The sequence below is a fragment of the Polyodon spathula genome, chromosome 6 (assembly GCF_017654505.1).
Source record: "Polyodon spathula isolate WHYD16114869_AA chromosome 6, ASM1765450v1, whole genome shotgun sequence".
Lineage (NCBI taxonomy): Eukaryota > Metazoa > Chordata > Actinopteri > Acipenseriformes > Polyodontidae > Polyodon > Polyodon spathula.
The window spans coordinates 69,096,955-69,118,354 of NC_054539.1; the positions used below are offsets into that span (position 1 = coordinate 69,096,955).

General features: G+C 39.4%; 2 protein-coding genes across 3 annotated transcripts; one reads left to right on the plus strand and one right to left on the minus strand.

Annotated features, from left to right (window-relative positions):
• On the plus strand, nucleotides 1-7,457 carry LOC121317532. The gene is made up of 3 exons (XM_041253564.1): nucleotides 1-1,221; nucleotides 5,007-5,062; nucleotides 5,796-7,457. The coding sequence occupies exons 1-3, from the start codon at nucleotides 640-642 to the stop codon at nucleotides 5,884-5,886; spliced, it is 729 nt and encodes a 242-aa protein (XP_041109498.1). The 5' UTR covers nucleotides 1-639; the 3' UTR covers nucleotides 5,887-7,457.
• Nucleotides 7,458-10,855: 3,398 nt separating this feature from the next.
• On the minus strand, nucleotides 10,856-16,310 carry LOC121317531 (Krueppel-like factor 11). 2 transcript variants are annotated; one of them, XM_041253563.1, is made up of 4 exons: nucleotides 16,164-16,310; nucleotides 13,558-13,818; nucleotides 11,980-12,913; nucleotides 10,856-11,519 (listed from the first exon to the last, which is right to left on the minus strand). In XM_041253563.1, the coding sequence occupies exons 1-4, from the start codon at nucleotides 16,179-16,181 to the stop codon at nucleotides 11,224-11,226; spliced, it is 1,509 nt and encodes a 502-aa protein (XP_041109497.1). In that variant the 5' UTR covers nucleotides 16,182-16,310; the 3' UTR covers nucleotides 10,856-11,223. The 2 variants fall into 2 exon arrangements, with proteins under 2 accessions (XP_041109497.1, XP_041109496.1); XM_041253562.1 differs by lacking the exon at nucleotides 16,164-16,310 and adding an exon at nucleotides 14,987-15,092.
• Between the last annotated feature and the right edge of the window lie 5,090 nt (nucleotides 16,311-21,400).

Consider the following 21,400-nt stretch of genomic DNA (forward strand, 5'->3'; position numbering starts at 1 on the left):
GTGAAGGAGACACCGCACTCTCAAGCGGGCAGTCAAAAGCCTCCGAGCTGCACAAGCAAGGGCAGCTGAAAGCAATGTTTTCTTTCTGTCTTCTGCGATACTAACAGAAGAGCGCGGTATGCGGGTCTATGTAAACAGTGTGGTCTTTTCAGCCAGATGCATCCAGATGGCTTGGGAGCACCACGGCAGAGTTTCAGTTTAACTTCAGCGTGAGAACACTTCTTCCAGTCAGCTACTGCTGCTGTATTAAAAATTATAGCAATCTTTCAACTGTAGACTAGACTGTCATCTGTCATAGAATAATAGTCAACAAAGTTATTTGGGCAATAAAGTTTGTACCTCGTAATACTTTTTACCCTACTTTTCAAAGGAAAACGCTGTATGTATTTCTATTTTTTTATTATTTATTTATTTATTTATTTTATTTTACTTTGTTCAGGCTTTCCAGTTCTGATGTCAGCCTAAATAGAAAAGTTAAATTTTAACTTACTCAATGTGCGATTCGCCTTTAGTGGAAGGCAGGGGTATTCAACCACATCCCAGACATCAGAAAAAATGTAACCACCAGAATCTCACGCATTGCATTGACTTTGACGACAGCTAAATCACTTATTATATAATCTCACAGAGGACAACACCATGGGCAGTGGAAGCAGCAGAGGGAAAAAGATTTCATCTGGATTACAAAAAGAGGATCATATGTACATAAATAAAAAAGAAAGGAATGGAGGTGACAGTGATCCCAAAGAGGAAAAGCGCTTGTATAACTCCTACAAGATTCAGCAACTCTCCGACTTCAGCAAGTCTAGCAACAGGTCTGGCCTAGGCTGCCACAGCGAAGGACACGACTCGGATTTTTCAATCGACGACGATGAAGACGACATAGAAGGAGAACTAGATCGAGTTTTGGCAGAATATGAAAGTCGTGATTTTTACTCGAGCAGAAAACATCAAAATAACTCCTTTGTCAGATCAAACACCTACAGTTTTTGTAATTCAAGACAGGTGTACAAAGGGTCTGACTTTAATTCGACGCCTTACATTCAGAAAGTGGACCAGATGAGAAGTAACAAACAACCTGGCTTTGGGCTCTTCGGCCCAAAGGACGTGCAGCAGTACAACCGAGTCCAGATGTGTGAAGGCACAGTGGTCCGTCCTTCGGAAAACAACATACCGGTATTTAACAACAGAGACACCTGCAGCCAAAACATGATGAGAAACGTAAGTCACAAATTAACCAACACAGAGTTGTTATTTGACAAAGTTTCTTAACATCAGTTAATATATGCCATGTTGATTCGGTACCGTCTGTTCACTGGGAAAAACAATGCTGGCATATTGTTGTGCTCTGCGTTATTTAGTATTATACAGTAATTTATTATTATACATTGTACAAATGAGAATCAGGAACGAATTGAATCAGTGGTGTGGCTATAGGCTTATTCAGATATGTGTTTAGTTACTGTTTTATTTATTTAAAAGTTTCCCTGTTATTATCAGTTTTCGTATAATTATCTTCATTTGCCTATTGATATAATAGCCTGTAGCAGTATTTGTCATTTGTAATAATTCTGCAATTCAGGACAGGTTCGCTGTATTAATTTATTATATATAAAGTACTTTAAAAAATATGAATGGTTCTTTATCCTCAGTACATTTTTGCTACACTGACATAATTCCTATCCACTGTCCAAGTCTTGTAAAAACAGTTACCACGCAGCTCCATGTGTTGCAAAATGTAAATGCTTACATTAAAAAGACATTAAACTCATTTTATATAAAACATAACTACCTACACAGTTACACGTACAAATATCTGTAGGCTATTGAAATTCGTAAATATCTTGCAGAACAGTTGTTTAATAAAGGAAACGGTCGACATATTCCGTGCCATGATTCATTTTAAAGACGTAAACAGATCGTTTTGCCAAGTTCCCAAATTAGATTACTTCATAACCTCTTTTTTCTAGGGTTTTTTTTTTTAATTTTTTTCATGATCATTAACAATATAGGGCAGTTTATCATGGATATATATATGTGTGTGTGTGTGTGTGTGTGTGTGTATGTATGTGTATATATATATATGTGTGTGTGTGTGTGTGTATGTATGTGTATATATATATATATATATATATATATATAGAGAGAGAGAGAGAGAGAGAGAGAGAGAGAGAGAGAGAGAGAGACAGAGAGAGACGTTCTCTGTGTATCCGTGTTTTCTTTTATTGTGCTAGTGTTGTTAGTACTGTCCTGGGTATGCCTGATGTTAGTAGCTGTTAAAATTTCTGTTCTTATTGGGTCAAGTTCAAGGGTAGAGCTTATAAAATGTGTGTGGGTTTCTGTGCCCTCATCTGCATATAAGGGGGCGGGGCCGTGGGAATAAAAAGAGGCTGTGCCCCCAGTTTGGGTCACTTTTCTTCCTGGAAGCAGAGTTGCTCAGAGCTGTGGACTCTGAACCTGCCAGTGAGAGCAGCAACAATAAATAGTGTCAATTTCCGAAGAGCCTCTCTTGTTTTTCTTCTGCCTTGCCGTCATGCTACATTGGCATTAGAAGGGGGATGGAGATCGATCAAGGCAACATGAAGAAAGAACCTGCAAGAGACAGCATGATAAGTGCTGGAGAGGCTGCTCCAGTGAGAGAAGGAGTCCTGTGAAGCAGACCAAGTTTTGGCCAGCGCCAGAGAATGGCACCTACCGGCAGGCTCAAGCACAGCGCTCGGCTGGGCTCTGGGAAGCGTCGCGATGAAGACCAAGATGGAGTGAGTGGGGGAGGCAGAGCGACCATCAACTAACGGCAGAGAGTGGTGCTTACTAGTGGCAGAGCGCACGGGGCCCGACTGGGTCAAAAAGAGTGCCATGCCAGAGAACCAGAACAGAGAGGGATGAGCGGAGCTGTAATGGTGGGATGACGGACTGAGAAGCTGCCCAGTTTTGATGGCACCACTAGCTGGGAAGCATTTCATGCCCAACTGATGGTGCTGGGCAAACTGTGCAGCTGGACAAAGAGGACAAGGCCCAGCAGCTGACAGCGGCGCTGAGAGAGGATGCCCAGGTGGTGCTGCTGAATGTTGCAGCCTGAGAACGGCAGGGGCAAGCGCTGTTCCAGTTTGTTGAAGCCATGGGACCGGGTGAGCTCTGCAAGTCCCAGCAATCCGCTCTTCAACTCACCTAGGAGTGGGAGGATGTGACCCAGGAAGAGAGCAGCACCATTCTCCGGCCCACAGTTCGGGGAGATGAACAAGAGGGAGGCGAAGCGGAACAGGGCACCATGCAACTGCCTGAGATCCTGCGGGAGATCGTGGCTGTCCAGCAGGCCATTTTGGAGCGGTCGGCCACACCAACACCATCTACCCACCGCCACTGCTGGAGATGCAGTCAACCCGGCCACATCCGTGCCAACTGCCCCCGGCAGGAGCCGTGGCCCAGACCCAACAAGCCACTGGTGGGAAACGAGTGTGGGCCGATGTAACGGGAATCATCGATCCACTCCTCCAACCCCAACCTGAATGCAGCGCACACCGCGCCAGCCATCGTCAGTTGAAGTTTGGAAAGTTGAATCAGAGAGTCATCCTACACCACAACCACCTTGCTCCTTACCAGCAGCAGGCCCCATCTCACCAGTCACCATGCCACTGCACTCCCCGCCAGGATTCATTTCCGATCACCCCTCCACCAGGTCCAGCCTCACCGGGTGATATGCCGTGGTCAACAAGGATGCTTCTCCCTTCACCACTGGCATCACAGACCCATGCCACCAGCCTGGAACCTACAGTGAACTCTCCCCGCGATCAGGAACAACCTCCCAGAATCTGCGGAAGCCTACCAGGTACCGGGACTTTGTGTCATACGCTGCTGAGCTGGGTGCTGGAACCGCTGCCTAGCTGCTCTGCTTGTTTTCTGGACCAAAGGACGGTATTAGGTCAGTCATTCAAACTGGGTTCCAGTCTGCGGACCTTGCCGGACTGCCAGTGCCAAGCGCGGTTGTAACCTAAACCCACTGACGGGACGCTGAGTTGCTTTTTGGGGACAAAAAATGTGGGGGCAATGTGACATTCTTTGTATATCCGTGTTTTCTTTTGTTGTGCTCCATCTGTAACCACATTGTGTTAATACTGTCGTTCTGGGTATGCCTGATATGAGTGGCTGTTAAAATCTCTGTTTTTACTGGGTCAACTTCAAGGGTAGGGCCAATAGAATTGGTGGGTTTCCACAGACTCGTTTGCATAAAAGGGTGTGGGACCACTGTTTTTGTTCTGCCTTGCCGACGTGCTTCAATATATAGGAAACTTTGGATTTTTATCCAGCTGTTTCATTGGTCAAAAGAAGGTCACATGGCCATCAATAAAAAAAGTGGTCTATATTGCATGTAGCAGGTAATATTGAATGTGATTACATCATTAAGAACGTTTTTGCCAGGCTCCATATTCAAATCCTATTGCATGAAATTTGATATGGTAAGAATTATCTATCAAAATATTCAATTACATCATTATAGAGGATTTTGCAGTCACCCGCACTCTTTCTAGTTTAACCTTTCTTTCTAGGTTAAGTTTCTATTTATTTAATATTTTTTCCTGCTTCGCACAGTCCCGCCCCAATCAGACAAACACAGCAAATCAGCAGGCGTTAAGGTCTGATTGATGGAAACGATCCTCAGAGGAAGTAATTCCCGCCCCCGGACAGGTGTGTGCTTTTGGTAACTAGTTAGCAAAACTATTCATTCTCTTTAGCAACAGTTCACACAGTTCACACTCACTTCATGTTCAATAAAATCAACTCATTTGTGTGAGTTGAATGACCCGACCTGACTTAATGTCCCGGAATTATGGAGCCTTCTGATAACCCTACTTTGGCTTCAGGCAAAATAACCCCTGCCAGTCAGTATTGCTCTCTGGGGCAATTGTTTTCTGATATGTGACTCAAAACTGTTGCGTGTGTGTGTGTTGTTTATATTTATTTTATTTTGTTCTTGTAAACACTAACTCACCCTCATTATTAATATAAAGGACTCCCAGAAGCAGGGAAGGACCCAAGATTTGAAGAACAGCAATTTGGCAGACATGTGAGTACCTTGCTCTATATTATTCAATTGCTGCTTAATGTATAAAATCAAGAGCTATACGATTTATTTTCATCAAGAATATTTTCCTTTTTTTTAAGAACATAGCTTTACTGTTTGTAATTATTATTATTATTATTATTATTATTATTATTATTACATAATTGCACATAACTATTTAAAATTATTTTATAGAAACCAAATGTTTTTGGGTGCTGCTGTATATCTTTCCAAGGATAAAAGTAACAGATTACAAATGGCACTGCCATTAAAAAGTTACAAAGACTTCCATCCACAGAAGGTTTAATGGAATATCATAACAAATGGTCTGCATTAGTCCTACCAGCAGTTCACGAGCAGATGGACTCAATAACAATTGCTATGGTTTTCTAACTTGTATATTAACAGTAAAGCAGTCTATACTATTATAGGAAGGCATATAATATTATAGGAAGGCGTGTTTCTATGTTTGGGTTATATGACACTCATGGTGTGACACCCACATCCTGTTTACTTCCCTCGTGCAATTACACCTATAATATCACAGAACATTCTACTGCCCTTATATAATGTAAGGGTTGCACATCACACTGCTGACCAGCTGTTAGCAGTTACTAGAGGCTACTGTTCTGTCAAAGCATATTTAATAGTGTAGGAATGAAGCCAGGATGGATTGTACTGTGGGACTAGAGAGGTCAGATCTCAATAACTGATCAAAGATCACTGTTGTTTTCAGATTGCACAACAGCAGTGAGAATGCAGCCACGGTTCTCTATGACGGCTCTGAAGAGGAACTCATGTCCAGCATAGAGCGAGAGTACAGCTGATGGGCAGAGGAAATGAACGTATCTAAAACAAAGGCACTTTACATTGCAGAAACACTAGAGTTTGTTCAAAGAGATGGTGAATTGATTCAAGAAATAGCAACGTTAATCAAAATTTTAAAAATATATAGAATCTGTTTTCTGAAAGCAGTGTTTTGGTTAAATGTGATGTTTTGTGTGGGAAAAGCTCGTTTGGTAATTTGTAATGACAGAATTGTTGACATACGGTGTGTATGACAGCAGTGATTCCTGAAAGGTATCGACATTGTTCTGGAGAGAGATGTGATTATCACTTCTATTCCTTCATCGACTGTACCTCATGAAATCAGAAATGTGCGCAGTCTTGGAAACAGAAGCACCTGCCAACCAAGCGCCTGCTGTAAAGAAGGAGCAGATCTGCTGCCTTGCCAGTCAGCAATGAAACTGATGTGCAACAGGGATATGCAGCTTGTATATATTATATATATATATATATATATATATATATATATATATATATATATATATATATATATATATATATATATATATATATATATATATATATATATACACCAGGGATGACATTTGCATAACAAATTCATTAATAACATTTGTTCATGTTGACTGCATGGAAAATATCAATTCCTTGCTCTGAAAACTGAGCGAGAACCATTTCATTTTGTACCTCAATCCATTAATATCACTGCTCACAAATTAAACATAATGTCAAAACTGAGGGAGAGAATGTTTTTCTAACTGCGCTCTGGCGTCTGAGTTATTTGAGCCCCCTTGCAGTATGCTTCATTTCCTGACTTCGCCCAACATACCTTAATTGTGCTGTGCTTGCCTGAGAAGGCACTCCACTCCACAAAGCCTGAATTATTCAGCTGGAGTTTTGGAGGGAAATCCCAGACGACTCAAATGTCGAGCAAGCTGCTGTGCCTGTGTATCTCATTGGCGCCACCTTCTGTATTTTAAAATGAAGTACAACCATTTTGGATTTCATTGTATCTATTTGCAAGAAAGCGACAATTGGTTTATTTCCTATTGATTAATAAAAACAAGCTATTCATAAAACTATTACTTGTTAAACTTTTTTTTTCAATTTGTAACCAATTAAATGTACTTCTTCTTACAAAAACACATCCCGCTGATATAGGTATGTTCATTTAAAGTTTTGTAATCTTTTTGTAAAGCAGCATGTCCTCTCGTTGTCGTTAGCATGGTTGGAAACACTTTAGTTTAAGTGTTGGTTATGTAATTAGTAATATCAGCAGACTGGTGCAATGAAGTGGTTTTAAACCAGTTTCATGAGCTCTGAGGTAGGAATCTCATTGAGGGCTGACTGCTTTATTGCAAGTTGACTGTTCCACTTGTAGTGTGTCATTAAATGTGTCAAACCTTTAAAAAAAAGTTTATAAATTCTTTCTTATGGATCCCTGAAGTAAAATGCTGCCTAATGTAATTATTTTATAGTTTCAGTAAGTTGCATTTAAAGTACCCTCCATTGTTAACATCATGAACGGACAAAAGCTTTCTGTGAAAGTTTGCATTCATTCATTTTTTTAAATAGAAATCCCAAATGATTCAGATATACATCTCTCTCTATATATATATAATATAAATTATATTATATGACTATATATATATATTTATATAGATATATATATATTATTATATAAGAGTTATTTTGTAAAACACGGACGACAAAAGTGAGTCGAAATGACACACATGTTGATCTATAGTGTATAAAACATGTATTCAGTGTGCTTAAGCTCTATGTAGAAATGTCAATAAAAAATCAGCATTTTACATAGCTTGTACTGTAATGTTTTCCCTTAAATTGTTTTATTACATTGTCTATATAAAGGTCAAAGTGAAGGGTGCCAGTAGATGTCTCTCAGAGTTACTTTATAGGGATGCTTAAATGTAAACACATTCACAGGAGGTTCCTTGGCAGAGGTCTGATTATGGCTCAAATCACAAGTGGAATTAGTTTTGTGTTCTCAGCTTAGGTGACATTAGTCCACATTACAAAACCACTGCAGTTTCAGATTTTGGCATGATTCTTGAGAGTGGTCAATTTAATTTAGCACAAATACAAAAAGAAACTAGTCAAATTAATTGACAAATGTTTAAACTAGCAGGCTTTCCTCTCAATGTCTCTCTCTCTCTCTCTCTCTCTCTCTCTCTCTCTCTCTCTCTCTCTCTCTCTATCTATATATATATATATATCTATATATATATATATATATTATATATATATATATATATAATCTTTGTTATATCTACAAACCCTATGGTTGAGCTGAAGTATAGTTATGAATGAACTGCATTACTGTCTTAGATTGATTAAAACCAACCAAATGGGAAACCATTCATTATCAATAATAGCTTGGAAGATGCTTGCAAAATTTGTCGACAAAACTAGGGAGATTAGTTGGCACAGATAACGCAGCAAAGAACATTCTATAGGATTAGTATCAGTTAACTGGCAAATGAAAACACTATGTAACACAATTTTTGTTCCTGGGTAGTAAGTGTTATTTCCTAATTGCTTATGCATCAAAAGTATAGAAAATGGCTATTATTCCCCACAGACTTTGCTTTTGTGACCAGGACAGTGATATTTTGAAATGTTACTACTTCCAATGAGAAAACGGGAGCTTTTGTGTCTTTTCGTTCACATAAAGTCAGAAAAAAACAACATATGAATCCAAATTAACATGTATTTATGCTAAAGTAATACTAAAATGACTACAAAAGATTTAGAAGTGAGTAGTTTTGAGATTTACGATTATACTGTACATTTACAGTATAATCGTAAATCTCGAAAAACTGTAACCTGTAAACCTGTAATCTCTATAACCATCCTCAGGAAGTCAGAAAGAGATATGCTAGGACTGACCCACAAACACCCTAGCAATAGCTGAGCTGAAAACACTTATCTTGCTGATAGAGAAGGCTGTTTAGCATACAAAACCAAATAAGACACCACTTACTTACTCAAAAGATATGAGCACCTGATAACCAGCTATCTCAAAACACGCCAAGAATTCTGGGTATGCAGAACATAGATGCAAGCACAGGTATGCTGTGGGACAGTCGCCTTGTTGTTTCCAATCGGACCTGGGTTCATTCAGTTTTTGTATGTACAGAATACTGCAGCTAAATAAAGGTGAAGCCCCAAAAATAATGTAAACAAATAATTTAATCAGTAATTTCAGAACCAGGCTCGGTAGGAGAAGAAAAGCAGCAGATAATTATTTTTGAGGAGTACGGCCAGAAATTTTATAAGGTTTTCTGAAGTTTGTTGCTGGGGGTCCACACAGCAATAAGTTGGGCATAAAGCACATGTTACTACCATTAACAAAAAAATGGCTATTATTCCCCACAAACTTTGCTTTTGTGACCAGGACAGTGATATTTCAAAATATCACTATTTCCAATGGGAAAACGGGCAAATGTGTGTCTTTTCGTTCACATAAAGTCAGAAAAAAACAACATATGAATCCAATACTGTAAATATCGTATAATCGAAAATCTCGAAAAACTACTCACTTCTAAATCTTTTGTAGTCATTTTTGTATTACTTTAGTATAAATACATGTTAATTTGGATTCATGTGTTGTTTTTTTCGGACTTTATGTGAACGAAAAGACATTTGCCCGTTTTCCCATTGGAAATAGTGATATTTTGAAATATCACTGCCCTGGTCACAAAAGCAAAGTTTGTGGGGAATAATAGCCATTTTCTATACTTTTGAGGCATAAGCAATTAGGAAATAACACTTACTACCCAGGAACAAAAAAAAATAATAATAATTGTTACACGGTGAAATCGATATGAAAAATGTGAGAATTAGTTGTATGCAGAGCTCAATAACTGCTAGTGGTGCACAAAAGCAGCATTTCAGTACAATAATCTTAGCATCTGTGAATTCAAAGTTTTGCAGTGTTTAGGGTTTCAATAATAAAAGCCTACATACTGCATGTATACGCTGGAAGATAGGGTCATTCTGTGAAATGAGCCATATTATGATGAGCAACAACATGTGACAGGTTTATTGTGTTTTAGAAGAAAATAAAATAAGCTGTAACGTTTTAAATGTACATTCAACTGTGTTTCTAGTTTTAATTTTACACAAAAAGGCGGCTTCATGAGGAACTAGGAGCTCGATATTGACGGATACAGATAGACTAAACGGAATCAATCTGGAAATGGAAATGCTGATGCAGGAGGAATGTCTCCAATGCTCCCACAGTATTGTTCAGGACTCGTGCTTTCACTTCCCTTGTTGAGTCATCAATGATCCTTTCCAAGTATACACTTCCCTATTCAGATCGAAAGCTTTGAACTTTTCTTGTGCAAAAAATTGAATGTGACACTGGTACAGCATCTGCTGGGCGAGACAACCAATTGCAGCAGCCTACCCTCTCAGCACAACTCCACAACCAGAGCCTGTGAATCTGGATTCCGATTGGCTAGGTCTTGTTAACGGGTAACAGATGAAGAAAGACAAAGAACTGCGTCTACCCATTCACTCTCTGTGCTTGTTAACGTTTATAACACCTATGGGAAAACCTTACTGTTGCGTAGATCTAGTATATCAGTACTGAATCACAATATCGTGCAATAATTTGATAACAAATAAAATCCACTGCCAAACATTGAAATGGAAAAACACTGGAAGACAGTATATTGTTATTGTTTGGATAGTGACACAGCCAGACTGTTTTCATTAATGATTTAGAAACGTTAGGCCAGGAAATGATAAGCTAGTATGGTTTTCTACAGAAGCATGCTTATTAAACATTATACAAAAGGATCGAACAGGTATTTGATAACGCCTGTATCAAATTAGTATTATAGCCTTCATTTGTACAGCCAGTCAAGGGCAGGGAAAGCCTAATGATAACCGTTTCTCAAGATACTGTTAAAATGTTACATTCATTCTTGTTGCTATGAAATATTAGAGCTTTATTTTGTAAAAATGTTTATTAAATATCATGTAAAGTGATACAGTACATAACCACAGTGAATCTTTTACATAATCATAGCATTTTAACATTTGCGTAAAAATATTCCAATTAATAAATGCAATTCAGTACATACTTTCATATATAGATATACACAGATACATACATTGAGACATCCATACATAGACGAGGACTTCACACAAAGTCTTTGGCAAAAGAGTGCAATCTTTTTTGCAAGATTATTTACAACACAGCACATTTTTCCTTTAAAAATCGATAAGCAAGTTCAGTGCAAGGTCTGCTTTCCATAAGCTAGTAGCAGTCTTTCTTTACAACAAACCGCCAGACTCCTACCAACTTGCATATGTAAGCGGATGGGTTATTTTGAAGCAGGAGCAAGCACACCTAGGGGAAGAACGCGGTTTGAAGCAGAGTGCTTCTCTGTGGTTATTCTGTTCAGTTTTCCCACTTCAGTTTGCCAGTTCGGAACTCTCTTGGTGGTCATGTGACGGCGAGCATGTTTTGTCAGGTGGTCGCTGCGCATGAAGCGTCGATCACACACGGGGCACGCAAACTTCTTTTCTCCGGTGTGAGTCCTACGGTGGCGTGACAGCTCATCGGAGCGTGCAAACTTTTTATCACAGCCTTCCCAATTGCAGCTGAACGGTTTTTCACCTAAAAATAAATAAGCACAAAATTACCTAAAACAATGAAAAACCTTTAGTCATATATTTTTAACAACCCAACTTAGAATGACACCAGTACAAATCCACTAAGGCTTGTACCAGTTTTACTGACATTAAAATATATTTCCAACACATATACAATACAGGTGGATCTAGTAAGAAGCAGTACTTGTATCCAACCCTAACCCTAGCCTGACCTTCAAACTGATTCGCAGACCTCCTTCAGTGGTATTTTATCTAGCGATATTAACAAGGTGCTAGTATTAAAATCCACCACCTGTTTTGATTATTAACAAGACCCCATGGTGCTCCCATTTTTAGAGACAAGCTTTTGTCCTTACCTAGTTTTAAAGTTTCTATGGAAAAATACATACATGTACTGCAAACATCAGCAACTGATTCTGTTGATAGTTATTATTTCTAAAGAACACATTTATGTATCTATTTACCTGTGTGAGTGCGAAGATGTGCTTTGAGGTGGGAACTTTTGAAATAGGTCTTTCTACAACCTGGGAAGTTGCAAACATAATTCCGTCTCCGACAAAAGTCCACCTGCGATGTACAGCTGGGACCTGAAGGCAGGAAGACTGGCGCAGGAGCCAGGGGCAGTAACTTTGTGTTCCCAAGGGTCATTACGGTTTGTGGGCACTGAGGAAGTGGTCCAACATGGGACTGTGGAAGGACAAACATGACAGTGCCTTGTGGTACCACTTGGCCTCCCATAAGGAATGGCTGTGAAAAAGGAGACATCTGGGGTAAAATGGGTTTGACCCTACTTGGCTGTGCCTGTGCAGTCTGGATGAAAGTGGGTATATTTCCAGCATGACTGCCTGCATGGTTCATTTGGCAGATTACAGGAGGGCTAGCCACAGGAACAGAAGGCATGGGGCTGGCTGTAATTTTATTTTCAGTTCCCCTGCTGTGTTCTGGCACTACTGAGGACGGTGCTAGTGCAGGCAATTTCTGTTGGTCCTGCTTTTCTGAACAAGACACAGAATGCATTTCGTTTGGAGCAGGATTTCTCACGCAGTCCTGTACAGTCTTTAAGACGGTATGTTTGCTGTGCTGCTGGTGCTGCTCTGCTGAAGGAATGTGCTGGCAAGGGGAGCTGTCAGCAGTGTGACGTATTACGCTGGTTGCCATGGCTCTGCAGGGACGGGAAGCAGTCTGTTGCTGGGGTGACTTCTGGGTGGAACACGCTGTGAAATCTACCAGAGCAGGCCTCGCACAGCCAGATACGGTGCTGCTTGATAAACCAGTTGAGCAAATGCCTGAGTTTACAATGACAGTTTTTGGTACAAAAAAACTCAACGGTGAAGATGTAAGGATTGAGGTGGCTGTGGATGCCTCAGCAGAGTTAGGGCTGTGTGGTGGTGTCATACACTAAAAGATAAGAAAATAATAATAATAATAATAACAACAATCACAATAACAATAATAATAATGCATCAATTGACCAACAGCAATTTCAGTTTAAAGGTTAATTCTCTAAGATTTAAACACTCAAATAATAATGTTACAAACACTGTGTCAAACATGCAAATGAGTCAAGTAGATCCTGGGTGAGTCTTTGCGGTGTGCCTAGAACGCACTGAGCTCTAAAATTGGGTATTTACAGCAAGGGTTTGAAATCCGACTTCTCCTGCACCCCGTCCTGGATTCCAGGTATGCTGCATTACTGAAATACAATTTCAATGTGTTTTCACAAACAGGTCCCACTTAAATCCCACTGATCAGACATTAGATTAACTATCAAGGGATACTGACACCACTATAGGTGAGGAGCAGTTTATTAAATAGGGCCTGGGTGCTCAGACACCTGTACTAAATTGAGGCTAGAGGGTGCAGAACTACAGTTTCTAACCCTGCAGCTAATCATGTGTTTTTAACTTTAAAACAAAAGAAGTAACCCAACTTCAGACCTGTATTAGAATTGCAATGTGCAGTTCAAACTTTCTTAAAGTGTTACAATGCAGATATGTGATTTTGAAAGATTGCACTGTACTGTACTTCTCACTGTTACTTACCAGCGATGAACACAAAACGAAGTCCTTCTGTAGTTCCACTAGGGTCTCTGTCTGAATTAGTGAGTCACAAGAATCCGAGGCTGGGGTGAGCGGCCTCGCCCTGAACTGGTCCTGCCTTTGCGCCCTCTGCCCCCCGGAGCTCATACACAGAAGAGCCTCTACCGCCTCGAAATCGTTCTGTTCCAGCGTGCTGCAGGCGGAGCGCTCGCTGTCGTGGCGCTTTCTTTCCATGATAGATTCACAGATATCCATTATGTCAACCTTAACAAAAGAAAATAATGCGTAACTGACTGGGAGTGCACCTCAACAGATAAACCTAAAAAAAAGATGTCAATACATTTTCTGGTGCAATACTCAAGAATGTACTGCAATGTACACAGGGCTTCTCAATTAAAAGATTTGTTACCCAATTCATGTTGAAATAACCCCTTACCCCGTTAAACAAATAAATAAAATACCTGCAAAAAAATACCCAGTGCAGCTGGGCAATGTCCCGCCTTCCTGGCTTGTATCTCGCATTGATTTGTTCTGAATACTGTAAACCCACCCCACACACTGAGTGGCAGCACATTCATACATTTCTATTGGAGGATTGTAACAAACTATATTACAGTACGATAGGGAGTATTTCCACGCTCATGGAATTAAAAACCAGAATTACAAATTGTGGTTAAATATAAAAAAAATAAAAAATAAAAAAATGGCTAAACAAACCCCCCCCCCCCCCCCCCCCCCCCCCCCCCCCCCCCCCCCACCCCCCCCTCACCCACCCCCATAAGGATTTCATTGTGGACGAAAGGAAACGTACAAAGCGTTTAAGTACTGTCGAGATGCTATACACATTGTGACAGAAAAAAACGAAAACAATGTCATACAGTATATAAAAAACGACCCCCCCTCAAAAAAAAACAATTTACATATAACTCGAAGATATCTAAAAATAAACCACCTAAAAATTAAATGAATAAAAACCGAAAAACAGAAGTCCTAAGTAAACACTAGGAATTTGGGAATCGCTGGAAAGCTTCACATTTCACACTAGTACATAATAATGTATTTGTAATGTATCTACGCCAAACAATTTCTGTAGCTCGGTAAGTCGTTTTGAGTTCATAGTATCTCTAGTTATCTCTTTCAAGAAAGCGACACTGAACCGAAGTTTAACTTGTCAAGACAGGGTGCCCATCAGTACCTTCATATATGCTTAGTTTACGTGAAACCGGGACATTCCAATTATAAAAACATTACGAATGCAAATTAAACAGAACTTTAAAAACATAATTGATGCATCAAATTGATTCAAACAAAGAAACTGTTTACTAGGTGACCGATGTGAACAAAGTGGCAAGACCAAAGAAAACCCTATGGCATTATTTTCTTTGGTGGCAAAGTATTCTTCGAGACTGGATAAACTATCCCCTATACTTACAAAGAGAGGAATACAGAAGGTGTAATCCATTCAAAAGAACAGCACGGAGCAAACACATCCGAGAATGCCTTTTGAAATAGGATGAACATAATGAATCTGTTAATTAAGGACATCTGTCTCCGGTAATAACATTGATAAGAATTATAAACTAGTGCTGTAGTAATACGTGTTGGTGTTGCTGTTCTTGTTTGAGGCACCTTCAGCGAACAGGAAAACGTCTGTAACTACACTTCCGTCAAGATCAGGTAAAATAGGTACAGTCTGCAATCTGAGTCACAGACAGCGGCTAACACGAGATTATATAACTGGCACTCTTTAGCAAAGTTCTGTGTCTTTGTTGCTGATCTACTCTTACAGCACACCCTACAATTTAATCGAAAGCAAGAGAACCTCCCATTGCAAAACATATTATCAGACTGTGTGACATCACCGGGCAAACAGCCTGGCGAGAGCAACAGGCGTGGATCCACAGGGGGAAAAAAATAAATACATCAGGAACTATCCATTTCCAGCGTGCACCCCCTGTAGTACAAGTAGTTCACTCTTACTGAAACCACCCTCACAAATACATGGCAATAACGGTTTTGCCAAACCCAGGCTATGTATGTGCTGTGAATTGCCCTGCTCCATTTGTTTTCTTCCTTTTTCTCTAACAGGAATAACTTTTCATAATGTGCGGCCACGATTTTAAAAACAGCACATAAACACGTTTCAGCGTTTACAAATATTGTTCTTTATAATGCATTCAGCAAAATCTTACTCAAAATGGCAATCAGTATCTACGGTAATATCGCAGGTATGTGTTTTAATAGGTTGCATTCGGGGAGTAACATTGTAATTATAATAGTGTATAATGTAGAGAAATGACCATCTTTAATACAGAAGCGTTTTTTTGTTAATCAAGTGTTGCAAATGGCAATATAATCTCTGCAAAACTAGACCCGTTACCTCTACAGAAATCGGCAGTTGTAATCTACAGAAATGTAGTAACAGTTACATAACTTGAGGTTCTTTTAGCATCAGTTAAAGTAAAAAATGAAAAACTTTACCATAAGAATAGCATCTCCTCTACTGATAGAGCGGAACAAAAGGCTACTGATAAAATGGAATATAATGAAATATGCCATTCATAGAAAAATATGAAGCCATACATTGCATACAACATTACTGTACTTACCCCACTCGCGTCTTCCATTTCAAAGCTCTGACAGGAGGTCAAACTTCTTAAATAAAAACTGTATAGTCGCTAAGTTAAAACCAGTGCGACCGCTCTGCAGTTACAGCCCTTCGGCATTAAACCCGCTCAACCTCAGCTGTGTTAATCACAAAAAAGGAAAACAAAATAAAGCGACCCTGGCGGATGGCAACACGCTACCAATCACAACCAAAGGTGTAAAAGCTCTCGACCAATGGGCGAATAGATAACGCGTGATCAGTGCATGATCGCGGGGTGATTGGAGGAAATAGGGTGCTTGGCTGTAGAAGGCGTGTCGGGGGAGTCCCCGGTGTCAGAGTGAACCTGATGAACCAAGAGCAGCGAAAGTAGGGGAAAGGTCGCCGCGCGGAGGAGACGCACCGCTGTCTGTGCCAGCGCTCCAGGGCAACAGGACGTGCATGTTTTAGCAATGTCTTAAAAGACAACTGCTAAAGTTTTACGCAAATAGTTATCTGGTCATTGTAAAAGGTAGTATTCTGTGATACAGTTTCTGTTACTGTAACATTGTCGATTCCATAAAGTTATCATTTCACTAAATTTGCCTTATATGCCTGGCCTGCCGTTTACCACCAGTAAAGAGAAATTGCAAAAGCTCGCAGTCCGATTACATCCAACGAAATGTGTTGATTTATTTCTGTTCATGGAACTGCTTCTGCTTAATCAGAGACGTTGTTGAAACCCAGGCACTCATTAACTCACTGCGTCCCGTGTTGTGATTTCTAGCTCCAGTTCTGCCAGTTTAGTCAGTCAGAACTTTTAACTTGCTGCACGTGCAATATTAGTAGAATATTCCAGTCACGTGGTGGAAATATAAGACTAACAGTTGCAGACAAAAGAATTGGCACCCTATACTTACTATAATTCAAGAAAACTTGTAAAATACAAGCATTTAGTAAACATTAGCCACCAAAAGAATAGGACTAAGACCAAAATACACAATTTCTGGTTGTTTAACAAACTATCTTTGTAAGAGAAAAACAAAACAAAAACAACACTTAACAATTTCAAATATTTGTTCATGACAAACGTATTGCCACCTTTACCGTAAGTCTGTAACATGTAATATAATTAATAAAAAATATATATTCACTGATTGAAAACCATTTCACGGCAATTAAACTGCATCATAAAGTCAAGAGCCAGAAAAAGAGGTCATTGTTTCCAACATCTGCTGAAAAATAACATATTGTCAACACAGCAGATGATGGTCAAGACAAAGGAAATGGCTACAGAACAGTATCAAAGAAATATGCAATACCAACGTCCACAATCACAGCAACGATCAAGAGAACAAATTCAACTGAAACGCTTGAAAGAACTGGCGCTCCAAAGAAAATCGCAGGCACAGCAGGGAGGAGAATCATCCGAGCAGCAAAAAACAAATCCGAGATTAAAAGAAAGATTTAGAAGCATCACATCATACTGCATGCATAGGACTGCACAGAAGAAAACAGAGAAGAGTTGTGTGCACACAGACCTCGCTGCAAACCACTTTTAAAGAAAATTCATATAACAAACCGTCTTAAATAAGCCAAGAAATATGAGCAGAAATCTGAAGAATTCTTCAACAAAATTCTTTGCTCCGATGAGTCTAAAATATAACTTTTCCCCTAAAATGAACCATAGTATGGTTGGAGAAAAAAAAAAAAAGCCTTCAATGAAGAAAATCTTGTAGCTATAGTTAAACATGGAGGTGGTTCCATCATGCTATGGGAGTGTTTTAACAGTTCAGGGACTGAAGACATTCGTGTGATTGAAGAGCCAGTGAATGCAGTATCAATACATTCTGCACAGTACAATGATACCTTCTGCTCGTAAGCTGATTAACAGAGTTTATCTTCCAATGCGACAATGACCCAAAGCATACGGCTAAGTCAACTGTGGAATTCTTGAAGAAAACAAAGTTATTTAGAGGAGAAGGTATACCAGATATTGTGACAGATTACTTGAACATGTTTTCTAAACCAATAACCTAACTAGTTGCTCCAATTTGTGTTCTTTTACATTCCACAGTAGGTTCCCATCCCCCAGCCTAGAAGCCACTAACATCAGAGCACTGAGACTGTAAACACCCAACCATCAAGGAGGAGAGGGGAGGGGCTAGGTGACAGACACTGGAGATTGTTTTCAGAACTAGCCAGCGGGAATGTTTGTCATGGCACTTCATAGGGGTCTAAATCTATTTGTTTATTATTTTTACCTTTACGATCATTATGTCCAGAGACCGATAAATTACTGCTGACGGAGCCATTGTCAATTATGGAGGCTTCAGACAGACTTGAGTGAATGCGTATCTTGTTATTAGGAAATTATCTCTGCATAATATTTCTACACAACGAGAGCGAATGTGAGATTCCAGCTACTTAACTTATCCTATATGTTAATATATAACTATATGTTAATATATAACATTCACATCTGATTACTATGGAGTAGAAAAGTATTCCTGGACTCTGCAGCTTCCATAATTGTCTCAATCAAAACTACAGCAAGAGCTCTACTTATATAATATCAACATGGGGTGGATGCTGTGAGAAACTAGAACCCAGAAGTATATACAAAGTATATACATTAATTAAAAAGTGTATTCCAGTTTGAGATGGTCCTGCCGGTATAGTAATAAGACCCCTTTATGTAACCACTCAGTCTGGTTAAGTGCCACAGGTTCACCTTGGAATTATTGACTAATTACCCCAAGAAGAAAGCCTGAAAAAAAGCATTTTAATTAATTTTAATAACTGACCATCAAAGGAGAAAATCAGCATTTATTCATTATAAGAAAAGTGGATGTAACGACCCTGTTAAATGTCAATAATGCCAATCAATTTATGCCAGCAAAGTAAAGACACCACCTCAGACTCCACAATTGCCATAAAAGCAGTACAGTTATGCAAGCTGTCTTTAAGTTGTTGTTGGAAACTTGAAGTGTAACATGAGCCTGACCTGCAGTAACACTTGAACGCGATGCTGTTGAGCAATGCTCGGGTAGCTTTAGGCATGCTCCTTGTTTAGTAAGTGAGGCAAACTGAATGAACCTAGCAAATAAACTAGGGGAAAGGTTACTCTGAACATGCGAGCAAAAAGGGACTAGTAGAATAAAGACTTTAGCAACAGAATAGGGGTTTCCTCTTGACTACCCAGAGAACTGAACTCGCTTAGGCGAGGCCAGACCGATCGACCTCCAAGGCCGGGAAGTGAGGGTCTTCCCCCAAGGGGAAACTAAGGAAATATAGTGGATGAACTAAGGTCTCACTGGCTAACTGAAACATCTAGTTGAGAGAGGTCAGACTCAGCTGACGCTCCGAGGCCACATGGAGAGCCTCGCGATCTATACAGGGAGAACAAAAGCGCTGGAAAAGAGATTAAAGAAATAAACACACAAAGAGGGCAAGGGGCATTCATCTGTGAATAAAACACTCCACCACTCTCTCTGTCGCCACCTCAGATGTTCTCTGGCTCACAGAAGATGGCGATTTCGTCTCTCAACTGTCAACATGTTACCCCTGAACGGCCTCCAAGCCTGCAAATCATTTTCATGCAGACAGCGAGCTACAGTCATTCTGCTGATGCGCGGGTTATTTCTTCCTGGAATATCTCATGTTGTAGCCACTGCAGTCTGGAAACGATTACGCAGATGGATCAGTTATCTATGATGGTCCTGGGCCGGTGTGTTGCTTTCCAGGACATGGCCTGTCCCTCACAGGGCAGGTTTCCTGGTTTCTGTGGACTAGTCTGCTGATTGTTGAAGCAACAACAATTGGGCAACTCCTCTCACAGACAGGCCGCCTTCAAATCATGGCAACCAGGCGATCTTTGTTATTCTAGCGGGGCATGGTTGTATGTTTCGCTGTTCTTGCGTTAATTAAAATCATGTCTTTTCGAATGGTTACTTATACAGATTCTTAAACAACTCATTTGGGCAATTTTACAATCAACTCAAATACCAAACACAGAGCACCTGGCGTTTTTATGAAATCACATGACTTGAGCTCAGTATTTTGTTATCCCAAGGAACAATACTACTCAAACAATCAACAAACCTATCTGCTCACTATTAAAAATGTAACTACCCTTATGTATGTGCCCAATGAGCTCCTGATGTAAAACTTAGACTGTTGCGTTTTCAGTGTGCATCAGTATATGTTCCACTGCTCCGATACCTAATTATTTAAAGTGTTGTTGTTCAAACGTATAGACTATGTGATCTAGAGCAAACGTACCAGCATGCAGCAGTTTAATCATAGTGTTGGATTTAAAATATTTGTGTATCCTGAAAAAAAACAAAGAATGGAAAAATGAAGATTCTCAGTACAACGAAAGGAGGATCAGCAATAGAATTAATAGAGCTGATGGTTAAGCATTAGGTAGTACTTATCTAAGAAGAATAAGCCCAACAACAATAAATTATGCTGTAATACTTCAAGTCCTCGATTGACCTTGGGAATATCTTTTCCAATAACCCAATTTCATCTGGACTATTTTAAGTAAATATTTAGCAGCATTGTAATAAGTGACCTGTGTTGGGCTTTGAAGTGGGAATGCTGGCACCAGCGAGTAAGCCTTCAGATAGCATGTCGACCCTATTGAGGAAACAGCAACAGAGTTTATGATATCATAAACAGGGTTTATTAAACACAGCATATTTCATCAATGTAAAATAAAAAAAAAAGCCATATTCAATGTTTTCCCTTTGATATAAACAAAAGAACAGACAGCCCACTCTGTTTTATGACAAATGGTTACGTAGTTTGTGTATAAGAAGTACAGCCTTTTACTAAGGAGACTGATATAAAAAAAAATAAACATAACAATTCTATGAATCGAAATATCCATAGCAGTGAGACAATGCATGACTGAAGTTACCATTTTGAATGAAAAAAATTCTAACAAAAGCAAATCCTTGTTAAGACAACATCTGTACATGGAACACATTTTGTACCCATTCCTTAACAAAATACTGAGAAGGAGACTGGTGTAAATTGTTTTTATAAAATACAAATATATATTTATATTATATATTTAAAATAATGTATTGCACTTACTATACACATAAGACTGGATACTTCTAGATAGGCTATAGTAACATGGATCAGACCTCCAGAACTGAGGCAGTAGAGTTTTTTAAAATAGAAACAGATTATGTAACTTTGTAATTTCAGTGATATAAAGACTCTGGCTGGCAACAATTCTACACACAG

Coding starts and splice junctions, on each gene's coding strand:
- LOC121317532 (XM_041253564.1), top strand. CDS start 640: ATGGGCAGTGGAAGCAGCAGAGGGAAAAAGATTTCATCTGGATTACAA. Junction 1,222..5,006: donor GCCAAAACATGATGAGAAAC/GTAAGTCACAAA, acceptor ATTAATATAAAG/GACTCCCAGAAGCAGGGAAG. Junction 5,063..5,795: donor AACAGCAATTTGGCAGACAT/GTGAGTACCTTG, acceptor TGTTGTTTTCAG/ATTGCACAACAGCAGTGAGA.
- LOC121317531 (XM_041253562.1), bottom strand. CDS start 15,016: ATGGATTACACCTTCTGTATTCCTCTCTTT. Junction 13,819..14,986: donor CCTTCTGTATTCCTCTCTTT/GTAAGTATAGGG, acceptor TCTTTTGTTAAG/GTTGACATAATGGATATCTG. Junction 12,914..13,557: donor TCGTTTTGTGTTCATCGCTG/GTAAGTAACAGT, acceptor CTTATCTTTTAG/TGTATGACACCACCACACAG.